General features: G+C 37.3%; 1 protein-coding gene across 1 annotated transcript; it reads left to right on the top strand.

Annotated features, from left to right (window-relative positions):
- The first annotated feature begins 6,859 nt into the window (after positions 1–6,859).
- Positions 6,860–9,294, top strand: LOC149949033 (protein CNPPD1). The gene is made up of 6 exons (XM_090174246.1): positions 6,860–7,029; positions 7,121–7,220; positions 7,292–7,629; positions 7,688–7,749; positions 7,814–7,931; positions 7,995–9,294. Exons 1-6 carry the CDS (start codon positions 6,958–6,960, stop codon positions 8,478–8,480), a joined length of 1,176 nt encoding a protein of 391 aa, XP_090030372.1. The 5' UTR covers positions 6,860–6,957; the 3' UTR covers positions 8,481–9,294.
- The last annotated feature ends 12,683 nt before the right edge of the window (positions 9,295–21,977 follow it).

Below are 21,977 nucleotides of genomic sequence, written 5' to 3'. Positions count from 1 at the left end.
CGTCACTCAATTCCAAAAGTTCCCTGCCCCTTCTCGTTTAAAATCCCATCCATATTCGCCACAAAATTAATAATTTATGTCTACTCCACGCGCCATTTTTAGTTCCACATCGAGATATATATATATATATCGAAGTGGCACTATTGCTATTGACGGAATGTCTTAAAGTGTTTGTTTGTTTGTTGTAGTTTTTTTGGCGTGGAAAAGCGACGACACGGTAGATGGAGCTGCGAAAAATAATAAATATAATAAATAAGTGTGGCACTTTCTTATCGAAACAGTGTATGGTCAGAAGTAATAAATAAGTGTGGCACTTTCTTATCAAAACCGTGTATGGTCAGAAGTAATAAATAAGTGTGGCATTTTCTTATTAAAGGGAGAGTGACCGAAAAAAAACAGTTGGTCTCATTCGATAGAACTCTTTGACGCGCAAGCAGTGCCATTAATTTCCGCCCCCTCCGACCAACCCCCGTAAAGGGAGAGTTACCGGAAAAAAAAGTTGATTTCATGAGGGTGGGTGGTGGCCACTCTTTAACATAGGATGGTGAATTTTATATCAAACAATAGGAAATCACATGGGCTCAACAGCTTTTTTATTAGCTTGCCCATCCCGGTCAGCTGATGGTGGGCGGCATCCACTCTTTAACTTAGGGTGGCAATTTATTTATCAAACGATAATAAATCACGTAGCCTCATTAGCTTTGTATTAGTTTGCCTACCTGTGTCTACTTAGGGTGTATAGGTTTGTCCACTCTAATACACTGATGTGGAACTAATATTACTAATATTGACGACAAAATATACTAACCGAACAAAATTTATTTCGCTATAGTTAACATTTATTTTAAAAACCAAACATTATTTACCTTATGATTAAAAAAATACCGTTTTGTTAAATAAATAAATATAAACAATTTAAAAAAAATTTCATATGAGATTGTGTTGTGGAGGTTGTGGGTGTCGAGTTTCGTATGTATGGGTGCTTTCTCTCCAACTCTTTCATATTGACTTTTGGGACGGACCGAGTGCTGAGGGTTACGATAAACGTCTCAACGTCCAAATGGCAGGGTTTCCACGAATTGTTTACGGTATTCGTCTTAGTATCAATTTGCGATCGCATCGGGCGGGATCCGAACCCGGCCCACCTGCATGACAGGCGAGTGTTCTACCACAGAACCACCGATACATGTGACGGTTCAAAGAAAATTATAAGCTCAGCTTAAGCGGAATCATTTATTACAAATTAACAGAGCATTAAATTTCAGTTTTTAAAATAGAACGAAATTTCGTGTTCCATTTAAATTATTGCATCGAATGTATCGTCTTCTCTGTTGATTAAAAAGAATGCGCCGCCCAGGATTCGAACACGAGCCGTTCTATATGACAAGCGAATGTTCTACCACAGAACCACCGATACACATAACATTACTTAGAAAATTATAAACTCAGCTTAGCAGAAGAGTATATTAATGGTTTTTAAAGTCTACATTTTTTACGTATGAAATTTTAAAGGTCAAATCTTGTTTTAGCGCAGTCAGCAAAGATAAGAGGGTTAAAGGGTAGAACCTGGGGATGATCCACTTTGTTAGTTTTTTTTATTTATTTACAGGTCTTTATTTATTTATCGTCTTAAATATAGTTGTAATAACGCAAATGCGTTTATTTAACGATTATTGATATAAGAGCTGCCGTTTAGTCATGTGGCTCTCTGTGCCTTGTTGATGGTAAGGTTTTTGCTTCTTGGTAATACTTTTGGTGTGGATATTTGGATATCTACGATTCCTAACGCAGTCATTAATTTCCTGGGTGTGCGAGTCATTATATGATATTGGAAATTGGACGGCATTGGTCTTTTGCATGCGGTATGTGTCACAACGTCCACTGGAAGTCTACGAGTCGTCCACTACCAGAGGTCGAATATAGCTATTCTACGGTATCTTCATCAAGGGCGAGTGTTGAAATAATATGAGCGTTAAAGTTGCGGCAAGTATTTCGTAAGCGAGAAAAATACCAATACCCTGTGTAGATATTTCTTTCATTAAAATTTGCTTCGTATTATATTCAACTGATAAACTTGTACTGTAAAAAGGGGTAAATTCAATTGTGCATTGTTTTAGTACGTCTAACTCACTGTTGTAACTACTTAATTTACTGGGTGAAAACTCGGAACAACTCCTTATGCGTTGAGTTTGCAAGTTCTCTCCCCACTGGTTTAAGGGGTTTTCCCCCGAGTTCTTCGGTTTCCCCTTCTATAAAAACTTGTCGAGGTTAACGGTAATAGTTAGTGTAGGGAGCTGTTGGCTCATTCTCGTGGCATGCAGGGCTTGCCACCACCCTCCTACGCATTGTAACCCGGCCACCTGAATTAATGGCTTCAAAAGTCGCTGGATGACTTAGGCCTAAGGTGGTGCCTTGTATATTAGCCTAGCTGATTATTATTATTATTAATATTCTGAATAAATTAAAATCGGTTGTTTCGTCTCAATTATTTTAATCATAATTAAAATTTATACCAAGAGGCATAGAACCAGGATTACGTTTTTGGTAAATAACTCTGAATTGCGGAAATATCTTTAAGGGTCGTCTCGAGAAATTAATACAACTAGGGACAATTCTTCCGAGGAGAGGTATATTTTGTCTTGCCAACTTGTTTTTAGTGTTATTAACATTTTTCAATCTTGAAAAAAAAAATATTTCAAACAATTTTGAGATAGTTGGTCGAATTTAGTTATTTTTATATAATTTTTACAAGAATTTAAAATTTATTAGTTTAACTAATATCGGCAGATCTCCGAGTAAAGCCAGAGTTCCTACACAGTACTGATGAGCCCCAAGAGGGCGAAACCGGTCTACTGTTGGAATCTCTGGCTAAAATTTTGACTTTTGATACTTTTAAATTGGGCTAATTTAGATCTATTATTTTCCAATTTTGGTCAAGTTTGATCAAATTGACCAAAATAAATACTTTGTTTTTCAAAAAATCGCCATTTATCTATACATTAATCCAATTTTACACAACTTATAAATTTCCGTCAATTCCTATGAATTTTGATCGAAACTACTGTGTTTTATCAATATTTTTTCAATTTTAATTTTTTTTTTCAATTTTGAAAAAAAAATTAATTTAATAAATTTTGAAATACTTTTTTCAATGTTTGCATTTTTTTTCCTCACATTTTTCCCATTTTAGCCATATCGGTTCAATTTCACCCATTTGGTTCAAATTGATCAAAATGTGATCAATTTTGATTTTTTTCGTCAATTTTTATAAATTTTTTATAATTTTGGTATTTTAAATTTTTTTCAATTTTTTATAATTTTGGTATTTTAAATTTTTTTCAATTTTTTTATAATTTTGGTATTTTAAATTTTTTTCAATTTTTTATAATTTTGGTATTTTAAATTTTTTTCAATTTTTTATAATTTTGGTATTTTAAATTTTTTTCAATTTTTAAAAATTTTCCCAGGGGGACCCTTGGAATCGGTCAAAATCCCATGCTATTTTCAAAGGGAAAATTTCCATTTTATGTTGTCAAAAACATTTTTCGTTGCCTTGGCAAAACCGTTGCCCATTGAATGAATTCCATTTATTACAAAATCGGTGTGTAACACCTCGGGTAGTCTCCTTTGTTCAGCTCTTCATTGCAACAACTCTAAAGTAAAACAGCGTATTTATCTATTTAAGTTTCCAAAAAGTGAACGACGGTGGATATTAAATAAGTAATTTTTATTTTTCAAAATTACAGTTCACATGAATGAAATATAAAGATTATCTTTATCATAATCACAAAATATGCGCCATACATTTTGAAGAATCTTGTTTTATGCATGATAAAACAAAAAACAGACGTACACCAACAGCTATTCCTACAATATTTTCTAAGAATAATTATATACAAGCTTTGAAAAGTAAAAATGACTTATGATTTTTATTTTATTTTTAAGTATAGCTAAATTACGTGTTTTTAAATGGAAATAATCATGATGATATTAGAAGCTCAATCAAAAATAATGGAAACCAGTTAGAATTAATCACCCTTGGGAAGTGTCATACAATCTTTGGTATTGTAATGACATATATTCTGTAAGGAATTTAGGAAACTGTCATTAAAACTGTACGATGATACTCCTACAAAGAAGGCTCGCCATTCTATTGCCACATCTTCAAAATGTAAGTAAACAAAAAAAAATAAATATAAATAAATATTATATTGTTATTATACAGGGTGTTTTTTTGCTCGAAAAAGTGATTTTTTTCAAAAACTATGTTTTCTAGAAAGTTTAAATTTGTACTGCACATTATACGTGCCGGGGTACACTTTCTACCAAAATTGCATCTAAATCGAAAAATATTTTAACGTTTTTTTGAAAATTTAAATTTTAACCGCTAGGTGCTATAAGAAAATATTCAATGAGAAAATTGTAGAGCGTCACCGAAAAAGTACAAATAGCGTCGCGTTGGCGCAAAAAAATAGAAGTCTTTTTCACTGACAAAATACGACTTGCAAAATTGAAAAGTTGGGCAAGCTAAAATAACTTTTTTTGAATTCCATTGGGAGAGTAGTGTAACTTTATGAAAGTCAGAAATTTGTTAATGTGGTGTTAAATGCAATAATTAATGGCGATTTAAATTAGGTAAGATCTGGTGACCTTGCTGGCCAATGTGCCGAACCGTTTCACCCTATTCATCGTTTTGAAATACAGTATTTCACATTTCGGGGGTCATGAGGCGTGGCACTCTTTTTGAAACCACAATCTGGCTCATTTAGCTATTGACTTTTTCTATTAGTTTTTTAATCTAATAGGCCTGTGTTTGCATCTAGTCGTATTCGAAACCTATTTTAACCCTGATAGGCGAGAAGATAAATAGACCCAAGGTTTAAAGGTCAGTAAAAACCTTAAATTTATTTAGTATTTAAATAACTGTAATACATACTGTGTAACATTATTGTCGTAATCAATTTTAACAATGATGACTCAATATTCCAGAGCTAATCGTACGGAACTAGTGGCCATTTACTACGCGGAAGGTGGAAGAAATCTACGACGAGTGAGTGAGATCTTTGAGCAACGACATCCAGATAGATCATAGAAGACCATCCATAACTACTGTAAGGCGAGCTGTAAATGACTTTCGCCAGTATGGTAACGTACAACCTCGATTTCGTGGGCCTGGTCAGCGGGATTTGGACTTTGAAAACACCGTTTTAGCCTATTTTGCCGCATACCCACGTAGTAGTTGTGCCGCGGCGAGTAAGGATTTGGCTTGCAGTAAAACTCACATTTGGAAAATTCTACATAGGCATAAGTACCATCCTTACAGAGCAACGCTTCACTACGGTTTACGAGATGGAGACGCTCAACAACAGCTGGATTTTTGCAACTGGCTGCTAAATTCCGTGCACGACGACCCACAATTCCTCCGCAACATGCTAATCTCGGATGAATCCTCGTTTGAAAGAGACGGCCCTTACTGTCACAGTGGTGGCGTAAGGGGGGCGGGGGGGGGCGGTCCGCCCCGGGTACCAGGGCAGCAGGGGGTGCCATCGGAGAAGCTCGACGGGGGGTGCAAATCAGAACGATTAAACTTGAAGAAGATGGACCCGTGAAAACTTCTGTACGGTCCTGGGGGGTGTCACAAAACACTGCCGCCGTCCCGGGGACCCAGCCTTCTTAAGCCGCCACTCCCATTACAATCACCAAAATAATCATGTTTGGGAAGACACAAATCCACACTGGGGATATGAACACCATCACCAATTTCAATTTGGGCGCTTGAATGTTTGGATTGGTCTTGTTGGAAACCGGTTAAATGGTCCAGTATTCTTACCGCAAAATCTAAATGGCCAGAGTTATTTAGATTTCTTGAGAAATGAGGTAGAACAACAACTTGACGAAATGCCGTTGGCGCAATGAGCAAGACTGTGGTTTCAGCAAGACGGTGCCTCGCCCCATTGCCACAGAGCCGTGAGAGATTACCTAAACAACGAATTTCCGCAACGATGGATAGGGAGAAACGGTCCCGTACACTGGCCAGCAAGGTCGCCCGATCTGACTCCGTTGGATTTCTTTCTTTGGGGCTTCGTCAAGGACAAGGTGTACGCCACTCCGGTTGAGACCCTTGGAGAGCTGCGTCAACGAATTGTAAGCGCTTGCCGGGAAGTAACCCCGGAAATGATTCAAGCCGCCTTCGACAATATGATTGTTCGCGCCCAAACCTGCATCGCAGCCGAAGGTGGTATTTTCGAAACGTACTTATATATTTTGTTTGTAAGTAGATAAATAAAATCTCTCTTTGTTTCTTAAAAAAATTCGCATTTTTCATCCTACGAAATTAAATCGTATAATACCTTCTTCACCATTGTCTCTTCGATTTTTAAGCGGTGTTTATTGCATTAAACACCAGATTAACAAATTTCTGACTTTCATTAAGTTACACTACTCTCCCAATGGAATTCAAAAAAAGTTATTTTAGCTTGCCCAACTTGTCCCTTTTGGAAGTCGTATTTTGTCAGTGAAAAAGACTTCTATTTTTTGTGCCAACGCTATTTGTACGTTTTCGGTGACGCTCTACAATTTTCTCATTGACGAATTGATAAATACGCTGTTTTACTTTAGAGTTGTTGCAATAAAGAGCTGAACAATATGCTCCAGACATTTAAAGTAATTAAGATTCACAAGACGAAAATGCGTTACTTTAAGCTTTTTGTGTCTAAAATCCTCGATTAAGAATGCGCGCTTACTCCTGGCCGCAGGGCGTCGCTGATGCTAGCATTTTTCTTGTCGTTTTTCGGCGGAGTTTCATATCTCTACATGCCAATATGCCATGATCTATGATTTGAGTGTAGTTAACTATATCGTTGCACCAAGTCGCATCTGTCACGCTGGACTCTTCTGGAGCGAAAATCCCTGTTAAATTTAGTTCAAACATTTGAATTAGAATCAAATTATTTAACAATGAACCTCAAAAGTTTTAAAAGTATGGAAGTTATAGATTCAGAAGGCTGTGACATTGTTAAAAAGTTACAGGTAACCCTCAAATATTGAATGGTTTTAAGCCTTGTAATAGATAAATTTTACTAATAGTAATACGTAAATACAATGACTCATTCTTTAACAGATTGAATTTAAAGACCATGACAATCTAAGTAACAGACTCAAAAAAACCTTATATTATGGGAAAATTCCTAAAAATCAACGTTCTTCTCTTCCTTTAACTGGTAATACTAATAACTGATCTTTTCTACTTTAGGTGCCCAAATGAGAAACTAAAATTTTAATCTTACCTCAGAAGTGGCTGTTGAATTATTTGCCAAATCAGTTCCAAAAGGAAAACTGGATATTGTTGGTGTCGATTTTGCTTCATCGTTTTCTAGGCACGCTTGTATTTCCCCATGTTCATTAATGCTTGCGTTGGTATATTTGGAACGATTACGTCATAAAAACCCAGAATATCTCCAAACTGTTTCCTCGTGTGACTTGTTCTTGGTGTCTATGTTGGTTGCTTCTAAATACTTGTTTGATGATGGTGAAGAAGAGGAAGTTTTCAATGACGAATGGGCAGCCGCGTCCGCGCACTTGGACACCAAAGAATTAAACAAGCTGGAAAGAAATTTTTTGGCTGCAATGGTTGGTTTGTTAGCTGTTACCTCTGAGATTTCTTACACATTAAAAATTTGTTTTACAGAATTGGGAACTTTTTGTGAAACCACAGTCATTTTACGAAATGCTTAGGGATATGGAAAATCGGTGTGTTTAAATTTGAAAAGCTTATTTAACCCTAGGCTAATTTAATATTTTAATGAAATTTAAGAATTGCACATTGGGAAGGATGTAAGCGTGGGTGGTTAACGTACACCGACGTGTATGTCCTCACCCAAAAAGAATGGTTACTTGCTCATTATTGGAACATTGTCCTGGATATTTTCAAAGTAAAGAAATTTAAACTTGCCTTCCAAAAAATAAACAAAATAAAATAAAATTGTCTCACTTAGGTTGTTGCGGTTTCTGTCATAGCCTACGTTTCAGCAATTGCTACTCTAGTCACTGCCACCACCATCGCCCACCAATGTACTGCTATTCTCTCATCTCAAACAACCAGTTACTTTTCATCTTGTAACGTGTCTGCAGGCTTGCCATCATCGTTGAGTTTTGAAAACGCCTTACCGCAACCTTCTGGCCAAATTTACTACTACCAACAATGGCATTCCATCTTGTCCAACCACCTGAACAGTTACAACTACGAAACTAAACCAGAAAACAAAACTTGTACCAGCCAGGAGGGTAAGATGAAATATTCAGGGAACGACTGCGTCCAAGAAAAAGAACCCTCTTTTACCTGGGAAAATTTCTGGATATTTTCAAAGGAACAAACAAGATTTTCAGAACCCGATTTAACTGTCAATCGCAAGTTTTCATTATGGGACAGTTTTCAATATTGGCCTACATGTTGCGGGGTTGGCAACAGTTATTTTATTTGAAATATAATTTGAAATTAATAGTAAAACCTACAGTGACATTGTACCTCATTGTTTAAATACACTTTTTAGTTCGATATGATATATTGGAAAGCTTTTCTGACCCGACTCCCTAATTTTCAGCGCTACGATACAACTGAAGGAAATCTCCATTGTGTTTCTGCTGTTCTTGTTTTCTTTAGTTATATTGTGCAGTTGATAATTACTAATTACATGGTGTGCAAGTCTTCTTCTTTTTTCTTCAAGTTGAGTCTTAAATTAAGCGAAATTTTTCTTGCTTGAGTTCTTAAAAATGGTATTGAGTTCAAAATTTCTGTATAAACAGAATTAATTTACCAACTTCCATACTATACCTAATAAGAAATCTAAAATGGCTCTACTCTAGTATATTTTTTTTTAATGCGAAGGCAGAACTCGAACTTTTCAAGTATGTTTTCTAAATAATTTTTAAAAATGAGTAAGTATGAGAGAAAAGCATTCCTAATATAATTTTTTAAGAAGATTATTTAAACAATGAAGTATCTTGTCTTTATAGTGTTTGCTATTTATGGTTAAAAATGTTTGTGTAAGGAACTAATTTTGTATAGTTTGGTAACACGCTGGAAGATAATCATTTTAAATGTATCCTAACTTTTTATAACTTGTATAAGTGTGTATGCCAGCCTTGCCAGGCAGTTTCTCAGAGATTTTCTACAGGTGTTTTTGTGGTGTTTTGTAAGAAGATACATTCTCTACTAAAAATTTGCAAATCTAAAACCTTTAAAATGAAAGTTTGAGTATGTAAAAATATTGTAAAAAATTGAACTAAATTTACGAAATTTTTGCGATTATACTTAATTTATGCATTCATTTCTTTTTTAAAAATTTCAAGAGCTAACCTAATAGATGTACATGCAATAACAACAATACTCAATCTAAAAATTAGCATAAATGTTCCTTCACTCGACGTATGTTTCCATGTTACATTTGAAAAGCCAAAAATATACTCAGCTAAGATTTTTCAACCATACAACGTACTTTAAATACCTTTGTCACTACCATAACTGAGCTTTTCGCATAGACAATGTTGGAAATATAGCCGCAGAAAAACAAACCAAAATATCTAGTTTGCATTTGAGGATGAGTCTTGGTATAATGGTCCGAGCAATTAATAAACTGGTCTTTGACCCAGTGACCACCAGCCTTGGAAATAACGGTGGTCAGGTGGTCAAAGACCAGTTTATTAATTTCTCAGACCAGTTTATTTATTCAAAATTTGGGGGGTCACTGGTCACCGTGTTCAGTTTATTAATTCGAAATAATAACAAAAAAAAACAGAAAGTGACCAGTTTAATAATTCGAAATAATATAAAATAATAGGAGATGACCATTTTATTAATTCAAGGTTTCTTTTAATTTTGATTTCCCATTAAACCGGATTTTTATGTACCGCGACTCCGCGTACTACCGCCGCGGCCGCACGTCAAGGCTTTATGCAGAATCCCTCGCTCGCATCCCACGAACGAGTTGAAACTGTCGAACCCCTTCTGCCCCCAAACCCTCAATCCTCTAGCTCCCTTTCCCCCGAGTACGGTAGGCTACGCGGTAACGGACCGGGGACTCTGGAGCTACGGGGCCTAGAGCAGAGAGAGATAATACGGTAAATTACGAGGGTCTTCTAGGCTATGGCAGTAGTCTTAGGTGAGATAGTACTATATTGTGATACTAATAAAATAAAGTTAACTATTATTATGACCAGTGACCCCCTAGCCCTTGAATTATTTAACTGGTCTCGTATAAAATGTTCTAATGTCATTACATGTTTAGAAGTTAGATTATGTTGGTAACATTAACTTTACACGTATTCAAAATAGTTAACTTTATTTTATGAGTACCACAAGAATAGTACAATATAGTACTATCTCACCAAAGACTTCTACCATTATAGCCTAGAAGACCCTCGTAATTTACCGTATTATCAAAAGTGGATATAAAACAGAAAGTCTGGGAGGAAAAGGGTTCGTTAGCTTTCCCAGTGGTTTCCTTCAAAAATGAGGAGCTGTTTCCCCTATACAATGATTGAGCCAATCAGGAACGACTCTGTTACGTTTGGCCTATGTCTCATGACGTCACGGTCAGAGGAAATAATTCAGATGGGCGATGCTAGCTAACCTAGCGGTAAAACCAAGAAGCATATTCTCCTTGGTAAATCTCCCGAAGACGTTGTCTCGTTGGTTAATTTATTCCTTTTTCAAAAATTTTGCCTCTGTTAAGTTCAAGAGTCACTGTGGCTCAAGCTCGTAAGAAATATACACCAGAAGAGTTAGCTTTAAAGCCGAAAAGTAAATTTAGTCAGTGTAATTTATTTATAAAAGATTTGTATTCAATTGGTACTATACAAACCAGTGAAGATTTAAACCAAGGCTTAACTAAAATTCCAGTAGATAGGGATATAGACAAATTTTAGTATAGTAACACGGATTAAATAACCTTATAAGGTTATTTAATCAATGATAGTAATAACCAAGGTAATAATGCAGAATCGCAAACTGAGATTGGAGAGTTCATTTGCATATATTGGGTCACAAATTATAACTGGGTCAATTCCTTCTTCACTAAGTACTAAATTGTATACCCAATTGTTCCATGCGTACAGAAAGCCACTATCCTCCTCTTTCTTCAGAGTAATGCGAATGTAACAACTCGTGTTGAGAGCACATATCTTCTAGTAGTTCTTTTAAAGTTTGATTGTTTTTAAATTCGTTAAACACTTTAAGCCGCACACCCTATTCAAATAAAACAAAAACGTTTTTATCAATTATCTACCTAAGCCTTGCCAAACATGTGAATTTTCACAAAGAGCAGACGCACCAAATCCAGCCCAAAGACTATATAATCAGGTGGCTAAGGAACTGAAGAAGAACTATAATATATCAGCCGATTTACGCAGGTACATGCGAGTAAAGTGCCATTTGTAATGCTCCGCCAAAGGGGGTAGGCACAAACTAGGGGCATGCTTGGGGGATCCTCATTTTTGATGGAACAGGGCTACCGGGTCCTCCCAGACTTTCTGTTTTATATCCACTTTTGGTATTTTCTCTCTTTCTCTAGGCCCCGTAACTCCAGAGTTCCCGGTCCGTTACCGCGTAGCCAGGGTAGCCTACCGTACTTGGGGGAAAGGGAGACTTAGAGGATTGAGCAGACTTGTAAATAGCGGCAGTCCACGCGTCAAAAACCCCTGAAAAAAATCACGGGACTCCTACAAAAATGTCTTTAGAAGGGGGTAAAGAGTCCACGGGACTCCCTCAAATTATATCGTTAGCTGTGTAAAAAGAGGGAAAATTTCGAGAATGAAATAAAAGGTTGAATTAATTTTCTCTTTGGGGCATCTGTATAGTGTATACTGACCGCCACTTGTCTATTTCAGCTCTCCGAATATTAGTCGGACTCCCAACGGAACTAGAGCTCCCCTATCTACTTATCTGCAGGGGGTAGAAACGTACGCGAAATGCGTTGTCTCATGCGATTCCCTAGTCGGAGAGGTGGGGGTGGAAGTTTAGTCTGAAAGGTTTCAGCGGATTCGTCTCCTTCGGTATCTGGACCTCGTTCGGGCCTCGGGCTAAAAATGGATCACGCTTATTGTCAAAAGAAACAACCCAAATCTAAAAAGTCGAATGGTTAGTATTACAATTTTAATTATCATCGATGTAGTCATAAATTGTTTGTTTTAAATATAATTTCAGGGGTAAACTTTAAAAAATGCTTCAAAATTAATATATTTGCCCAATGAAGAGATTGAATCTCCTGATTAACCTTTTGTAAAAATAAGTTTTAAATGCTTAATTTCAAATGTTTTCTATATTTTTATTCTTTTTATACAGCTTTGCTTAGAAAAAAATAAGGGCAAATCCAATAAAAATGATGACATATGAAGTATTCCATTACTTGTCCATATTTACAATTGAAGGCACCAACGTATTAATAAACTTCGCTATAATTTCAATTTAACCCAACTTATGATTATAGATGATTTGTGATAGTTCTTACAACTCTTGAAATTGGCAAGATTTTCCCATATTTAGTTTACACCTTGGTAAAATAAAATAAACATAAGTTTAATATTATATCTGGTTAATGTAACTTAAAACAAATACCTTTGAAATCCAATCAGTAAAATAAAGAAAATTTACGCTTCATACAAACTTGGTCGAACAATCGGGCCTCGTCCTCCAGTCCCGATTTTTTTTTTGTTTAGACTGCCAGCAGCCAGTACCGACCGCGGATACGAAATTTAAAACTGAACCGAACTGAATTTTTCAGAATTTTTACCCTCACGCTATTACATTGCTCCCCGCAACTAGGGAATCGCGTGGTTAGACGGGAGCCCGTAGGAATCTCGCCGCATTTCCAATCTAGGGTACGTAGTCTAGATTATCTTTGTTATCTGTGAGGCCTATAGAAATTTACAATGACCAATGAAAAATTTGGAAAACTTGGGCCTAAAAGGGAAAAACCTCTTTTAACTTAAACAGGTGTGGCCGCGTGTGGGGAATAATTAGTCAGTAATTAATAGTCCATTAGGCACAGTAATTGTAACAGTTCCATTGAAGACTAAAATTTTGCTTTATTAGAATGAATAAAGGTAGAAAAAAATTAAGCTCTATGGGTTTGGAATGAAGACTTTAATGGTTAAATTAATTGTGATAATATTTACGAGCATTTTAATTTACCCGATCACGATTATATATGAAAATATGTAAACTTTGATGTTGGGAATATATAATGAAATAATGCTGTAGTTCGATTACTGACTGTCTCTTTTATAATTACCATAAAATTTTATAAGCTTTGCCTGGTTAGGTGCCATTTATTTTCGAATATAATATGGAGAAATAAAGAGAGATTAAAGAACAAATAAATTTAAACGAGGGGGGGGGCAAGAAAGAGGGAAGAGTCCTGGACTCGTCGAAAAAATAGATCGGCGGAGGGGTCCGGGTCCAGTGGACTCTCTTAAAAATATACACTATTTACAAGTCTGGGATTGAGGGTTTGAGGCCGGAGGGGGGTTAGACAGTTCCACTCGTTTGAGGGATGCGAGCGAAGGGACTCTACATAAAACCTCGGCGTGCGGCCGCGGCGGTAGTAAGTGGAGTCGCTGTACATAGAAATCCAGTGAATAGTGAAATCAAAATTGATATAAAACTTGAATTAAAAGGTCATCTCCTATTATTTGGAATTATTAAACTGGTCAACTTCTGTTTTTTTGATATTATTTCGAATTAATAAACTGGACACGGTGACCAGTGACCCCCCAAATTTTTAATAAATGGGTGGTTTTTTTTCGCCTGTTCTGGGTTTTTTGAGAAGGTTAAAAAGTGTAGCCATATGACGTCATTTTACTTCAATTCTGTCTTGACGAAAAAAACGAGTTGGAGTAGGAAGGGAGTAGTTAAAGGTTAAAGGTTATTTACAAAAAGTTTCCCGTCATATTTTCGTGCAACGAAATTTAAGCAGACGACAAAACTAGATTACTCCCTCTACACCTCCTTTCGAGGAGGAGTAATAAGTGTAACCTTAATACTCCGGAACAAGCGAACAAAATTCGGGACAGGGTAAATCTTAACCCGAGAACAGGCGAATAAAACGTCTTAGGGTAAAAAATTTACACTTTTTGTCCCCGGACAAGCGAAAAAAAGCCACCTAATAAACTGGTCTGAGCAATTAATTAACTGGTCTTTGACCACCTGACCACCGTTATTTCCAAGGCTGGTGGTCACTGGGTCAAAGACCAGTTTATTAATTGCTCGGACCAGTATTGGAGTTTTAAATCCAATGTTAATCAGCAGAGCTACCCTACACTAACTAACTAACTAATGAAACTAGTAAGAAATCATAACGTAGTAATTTAAAAAGACAAACGTTTATTAAGAATGAATACTTTACAAGATGAACGACATATTAGGAGTGACGATGATAATAAACGCTGTAAGCGAATATATATACACATAAGGTTAAAAAATAGTTAGATAAGATAAGTGATTAAATATATATCTTATTTACAATAACCATTTTTTAACCTATTAAAAAAACTAAACGAGAAAAGCCGATAACGCTTTTTATCTTCAACAACCAGTATTTTTATTCAAAAGCTAGGGGTTCACTGGTCCAGTGTCCAGTTTATTAATTCAAAATTATCTACCGTATAGGCGCTTAAATAAAACATCTTCCCAGAAATTGCCAAGAAGTAATATTTCCGACTGCCAGGACTCGTAAGTTATTATTTATATAGTGCTTGTTGAAATATTAGAAAGCTGGAAACTTTCTCGAACGTAACATCGGTTTTTTGCTAAGCCTTAACATGCCAAAAAAGTTACCTGGTTAAAAGGAAACACTTGTTGCATACCGTACTGCAAAAGTAATATGTTTAGTTCTAAACGAATGAGTTTTCATCTTTTTCCAAAAGATAATTTTATACGAAATGAATTAACTCTGCCTCCATGAGAAGCTTTAAAATTGCCCGGTATTATAAAAATATTACATATAATTTTAATTATTTATACCATAAGAGGATGATAATAATAATAATATTATCTTCTAATACTTAGATTTAGTAACATTATATATTTTACCTTAAAATATATTATCGAAAATTAACATTAGTATGTTCCTTATACAAGTGAGCCGACGCGTTTCTTATCTGATGCAAAATTCTCATGAGGGCAAAAACGCATCTCCAATTGGCTTAATATGACTTTTTGGCTAGCCATTCTAACCGTTTAACCGACCGACCGGAAATAGCTCCTTCCCAGATGAATTTGGAGAGGGGAGTAGAAACCGAGTATCTTTTATTGAAGCGTCCATTACTAACCAACTGGTCTACGTGACCACTTAAATAATTCCAGAGTTGGGAGTCACTGGCCAAATAGACCAGTTTAGAAATAAACCTTATTTCCAAGCCTGCTTCATACAACGTTTTTTGCTTATCATTTCCCAAAAAAAGTAAAAATGTCTCATCGCCCCCCCCCCCCCCCCGAATCAAATCCTGGGTGAGCGGCGAGCGCGACTATCCCTCTTTACCACCAGTCCTTTGGTAGGGTAAAAGGGGGATGGGGAATAAAAATAAGTAAGTGGTCACTGGTCAGTATAAGGTATCGCCATCTACCGACTCGTGATATATTGTTAATTTATTTTATGTAATTAATTAATTACTTGGAAAGCCTCAGGAGCTTATGCCCAAGCATCGGAATACAGGAAGTAGAAACAAAACCTGTTTAAAATTAATCAATCTAAATGCCGGCAAGCAGAAATCTTCTACGTGCTCGTTCAACAACCATACGTTTATTAAACGTATCACTCAACAACTGTTACGGTCTTTCTGATACACAATCGGGAATGAAACAGAAGGTTGTTGAAAGCAGCTAATATAAGATACGTTAAGTTAAAAAGAACCACCTATAGGGCTGCTTTTCATATATGGACTATTCTTAGTCCATATATGAAAAGCAGCCCTGGAAATAAGGTATTTTTTATTGGTCCTTATGATCAGTGACCCCTTAGAATATTAAACTGGTCATTATGACCAGTGACCCCCTAGCTTTTGAATTATTAAACTGGTCACCTTCTATTTTTTGTTATTATTTCGAATTAATAAACTGGACACGGTGACCAGTGATTATTATATTATTATTATTATTATTATAAGTATCACAGATCTGGAAAGCTTTATTTCCTGGATGACAGGTATGGTATAGCGGAACTCCCTTGAGCGTTGAACGATCTCTGAGTACCGGACCACTCTTCTCAGAGCGGTTGTCTGACATTTCGTCAGAGACTGTTGCCTCATTGTGTCCTGCAACCACGTCTTCCGACGCTTCGACGGATTTGGTTGTCTCGTCGTTTGAGTAGTCGGCAGCTCTGGTTGGCATACATGATGGTGCATTAGTGGCTCTGGCTGGTCCGTCTTTTGATGAGTTGGTGGCTCTGGTTGGCCGGTTTTCGCAAACCAAATCGTCGGTCAATTGCTCGCCTTGGTTGGACAACTCCTCAGAGACAGGAATCCGGGAATCAGGAACACACGTCTCGGGATGGAATTTAACACCTCGAGATCTTAGGACATCGTTCAGCTCTGGAACAAAAACTCGATATCCGTCTGCATTGCCTTCATAGCCAACCAGGAAACCTTTATACGCCTTCCGAGACAGCTTCTTTCGCTTCTGTTTTGGTATGTGGACAAAGCACTCAGTGCCAAAGACTCGCAGATGCTGGATCGATGGGTTTGTCTTCAACTGTCCACAATTCGAACGGTGTCTTCCCAGCAATGCATGTAGGTGCTGTTCGGTTCAGGACATAGATGGCCGTGTTCACCGCTTCAGCCCAGAGTTTCGGTGGTAGGTCCGATCTGGAATGCAACATGGCCCTTACAGACTCCATGATCGTACGATTTTCTCGTTCAACGACCCCGTTCTGTTCGGGCGTGTATGGTAAACCTTCTTGAGAAGTCCATTTACAGAATTCTTCGTTGACATATTCAGTTCCATTGTCCATGACCAGCTCTTGTACTGTGTGATTGCGGGTTCGGCAAAAGACAAGGAAATCTTTGAAACAGTTAACGACTTCGGATTTCTTCGTTAGGAAATATGCGGCTCGAACACTGGAATACTCGTCTTTGAACAGGATGCAGTATTTCTTCCCCTTCATGGACGGTGTCGGTATGGTCCCCAGAGATCTGAATGGATCCTTTCACCTGGTTTCGTAGCCTTCTCCAAACGAGTGCCGAAACTGTGCCTAGTCATCTTGCTGTAGATGCACCCTTCACAGAGCTTGTCAGACGTCTGGTTTAGAACTTCGTATCCGAGTCTCCGTAACGTTGCTGCTACATGCCGTTTATCCTGATGACCCATGCGCTCATGCCAGACTTGGAGATCTGCTTTCCGGTCATTTCTCGGATCTGCTGCGATGTGAGCGGAGCATGATGGCTGCTCGACTTTGATATCCAGACGATACAGACTCTCGACCTTGCCTCCGACAACTTCATAGAGACCGCAAGAATTTGTTGTGACCTTGAACTCCAGATTCTTGTTTCTTTTCATTGCGCTTTTCAGCGAGAATACATTGCAGGCAAAGTCACGGATGTGCCAGACATTGTGGACTACCTCTTGATAGAGTTTCTTTCCGATTCGGAACTGAATCCTTATGTCTCCTTCACCATCCGCTGTCATCTGCGTCTTCTTTCCAATCTGAAGAGTCGCTGGAGTAGCGAACTTGCGGAAATTTAGGAACTTTGTGGCGTCGTTCGTGATATGCTGTGTAGCACCCGAGTCAAAGTACCATGCTGCTTCAGATGATGAGCAAAAAATGAGACCGTTTGCTGCAATACAGACCCCCAATGCTGGTGCGATTACTTTCGTCATCGCTCGTCTTTCTAGGAGCTCTTTTTTGTCTTCGACAGTCTTCTGCAACGTGACCGAACTTTTGGCAATTGGTGCATTTTCGCTTACGTCTCATGCCTTTCATCTCGTTTAATGAGTGACCGTGATGACTTCCGGTAGTGCGTTTCGCCATCAGACCAGACGAATCTCGGAAAGCGTTACCTTCTCAAGTTGCACGGCCAATCAACAGACGTTCCAATTCTGCGACCGTCTGTTTTTCTGTTGGCAGCGTGTCCCAGAGCATACCGAATTCTCGATACTCATCCTGAGGTAGAGACTCGAAGATGCAGGCAATGAGGATGCAGTCGTCGAATGTTATGTTCTTCTCTGTCTTTGCCGTTGACAAGATGACTGTCCAGAGAGACCACATCTGGGCAATGTGGGTGGCCATGTCGACGTCTGGTGACTTCGTAGTTCACATAAGTTGCACCAGAAGCTTACGCAGACGGTTGGACGACTTCTGCTTGAAAATTTCAAGTAGTTTGTCCCACATCTCCTTTGGTGTCTCGCAATTTGTTATCATGTTTTGGACCTTCTTGGACAAGGCTGACCAGATGATACCCCGGACTGTACTGAATGCCACTCGGTATTTTTTCTTGTTTAAAGGGACTTTCAAGTGAGCTCTGAAGTCAATTTGAAATACGTCATTCGGTCGCCGTTCGTTGTTGTTCTCAAAAACGCCGCTTCACTTTCTGCGTAGAGAGGTGGCGCTAGTGTTCAGTGAAAATTTGAATTGAGTTGAGCTCACTTGAAAGATAATAACGGCCCCGTGGGTTCAACCCATTCACCAGTCAGTATCTCGTAAACGTCTCGTACGGTGAGGATGCCGACTATTTGTCGTTTCCAACTCCTCCAATTCTCCGGACCAGATAGCTTTTCAACGTCTTGGCGAAGTAGTAACTGGGATCAGGATACCGGATACAGCAGGCAGTAGACTAGTCCTTTAGTTTTGTTGTGGCGCAGTGGAATTGGGCCCATAACCTATTGGAGTTTTTAAACACCAATGATAACAGCAAAGCCTACACTACACTAAACTGACGAAACTAGTAAGGAGTCATAATATATTAATTAAAATAACAAACGTTTATTAATTAAAACATATTAATAGTGAATACTGTACAACAAAGACTATATAACGCTTCGCTTACTAGACAGGCGTGTTCCTAGGAAAAACCTGTTAATACCTCTGTAGCACTGTAAAAGCTGGGGTATTATTTGGACCCGCGGCTAGAGGCGCCACTAGTAACACAGCTCAAGGTAGGGGATATTTTGGGCCAGCGTCGAGATGGAGTCACAATCGGTATGCAAGTTGAGCCATAGAACACGCCTGTCTAGTAAGCGAAGCGTTATATAGTCTTTGCTGTACAAGATGGAATGACAGAATATAATGTGAGACATTAAATGCTATAAGCGGATATATATATACTAGGTTAAAAAACAGTAAACAAGATTAGCAAAAATTAAAAAATAATATCTTATTTACATTTAATATTTTAACCTGTTAAAAAAACAGTGATCCCCCAAATTTTGAATAAATAAACTGGTCTGAGCAATTAATAAACTGGTCTTTGAGCACCTGACCACCGTTATTTCCAAGGCTGATGAAAAGGGAAAAAAAGCTAACCCTAAACAAATTTGAAGAAATTAATTTTATTTAGTTTTTAAAGATCTATTTGGTCCGAGATTCGCGTTTTTATGTTTATTCGATGACGAGTTTTTCGTTAGCTTTTTTGTCCCTTTTCATTATGGACCAGGCTTGGAAATAAGTGGTGGTCACTGGGTCAAAGACCATTTTATTAATTTCTCGGACCACTGTTTTATTCAAAAACTAGGGGTTCACTGGTCCTAAGTTTATTAATTCCACCTAATTATGAAAATTCAACTTGGATAATTAGCCTTTTAAGTTTACATAGAGCCACCTAGTAGCAAATGCGAGAAGCTCATAAACTGCGGTATTTTCGTCTGCTAAGCAGACGATTTTTCAATAAAGCGTTTGCTTAGCAGATAAAAGTCCAGCAGTTTATGATCTTCTTGCATTTGCCACTACGTGGCTCTATGTAAACTGAAAAGGCTAATTGATAGTCAATCGGAGACTTGACGTTCAGCAACTTATCAACCTGAAAGTTCAAAGCAAATCTGATTGAAACGTGATAATTTTGTGATGTTAAATTAAAGTTAACTATTTTTAACAATTTAGAAAAAAACATTTACTAATACTTACGATGTTAGATTAAGCCTGGGAGCGCCTTGTGTTACTGTGTAAACAATTTCTTCTAATATTGGGACAAACACATTGGACTAGTAAAAAAATTAAAGCAAGGTGTCACTGGCCCAAGGACCACTTAAATAATGGTAAATATAGGGGTCCGAAGGTCACAAGGGCCAGTTTAAAAAAAACCTTATTTCCAAGCCTGTTATGGACTATTCTACCTATTCGCCCACTGGACGCTTCAATAAAAGATACTCGGTTTCTACTCCCCTCTCCAAATTCTTCTGGGAAGGAGCTATTTCCGGTCGGTCGGTTAAACGGTTAGAATGGCTAGCCACAAAGTCATATATAAGCCAATTTGGAGACGCGTTTTTGCCCTCATTAGAATTTTGCGTCAGGTAAGAAACGCGTCGGCTCACGTGTATAAGGAACATACTAATGTTTATTTTCGATAATATATTTTAAGGTAACATATATAATGTTTTTAAAACTAAGTATAAGAAGGTAATAATATTATTATTATCATCCTCTTATGGTATAAATAATTAAAATTATATGTAATATTTTTATAATACCAGGCAATTTTAAAGCTTCTCATGGAGGCAGAGTTAATTCATTTCGTATAAAATTATCTTTTGGAAAAAGATGAAAACTCATTCCTTTAGAACAAAACGTATTACTTTCGCATTACGATATGCAACAAGTGTTTCCTTTTAACCAGGTAACTTTTTTGGCATGTTAAGGCTTAGCAATAAACTGATGTTACGTTCGAGAAAGCACGGGGTAGAAACGTTCGCGAAATGCGTTGTCTCATGCTTTTCCCTAGTGGGAGAGGTGGGGGTGGAAGTTTAGTCTAAAACGTTTCAGCGGGTTCGTCTGTTTCGATATATGGACCTCGTGTCCTCGTTCGGGCCTCGGGCTAAAAAGGGATCACGCTTATTGTCAAAAGAAACAACCCAAATCTAAAAAGCCGAATGGGTAGTATTACAATTTTAATTATCATCGATGTAGTCATAAATTGTTTGTTTTAAATATAATTTCAGGGGTAAACTTTAAAAAACGCTTCAAAATTAATATCTTAATTTGCCCAATGAAGAGATTGAATCTTCTGATTTACCTTTTGTAAAAATAAGTTTTAAATGCTTAATTTCAAATGTTTTTCTATATTTTTATTCTTTTTAAACAGCTTTGCTTAGAAAAACATTAAGGCAAGAGGTCGGCGGAGCGAATAAATTAACCGTCAAATTTCGATTAACCATAGAAAGTTTGGTTAACTGTTTTTATGAACATTTTATACGAATAAACAACGATTTAACATGCAAAAATAATCGATTTTTTCGTATTTTTTTTGGATAATTTGCGGTTATGAATAAAAATAAATAATTGGATAATTTCTTATTCAAACGCCGATCTCTAATTAAGGCAAATCCAATAAAAAATGATGACAAATGAAGCATCCCATTAGGCCTACTTGTCCATATTTAGTTTATTTACAATTGAAGGCACTAACGTTATTAATAAACTTCACTACAATTTCAATTTAACCCAACTTATGATTAAAGATGATTTGTGATAGTTCTTACAACTCTTGAATTGGCAAGATTTTCCCATATTTAGTTTACACCTTGGTAAAATAAAATTCCAATCAGTAAAATCAAAGATAATTTAAACTCGTACCCTAGATTCGAAATCACTCTCTCGCGCGTTGCCGATAGCGTTTACCCACTTCCCGCCGGAACTCAGAAAAAATTCGCTCCATGGTTTGCGCCTTACCGCAACCACGGCCAACTTCGATCACGCGCTGCTGCGCAATAGCGCGGCAGCGCGTGATCGCAGTTGGCCGTGCCACAACCGACGGAGCCCGATTTTTCTGAGGTCACGTGC

The sequence above is a fragment of the Leiobunum rupestre genome, chromosome 4 (genome assembly GCF_980474605.1).
Source record: "Leiobunum rupestre chromosome 4, qqLeiRupe1.1.hap1, whole genome shotgun sequence".
NCBI lineage: Eukaryota > Metazoa > Arthropoda > Arachnida > Opiliones > Sclerosomatidae > Leiobunum > Leiobunum rupestre.
This window is presented reverse-complemented; position numbering and strand designations above follow the sequence as displayed.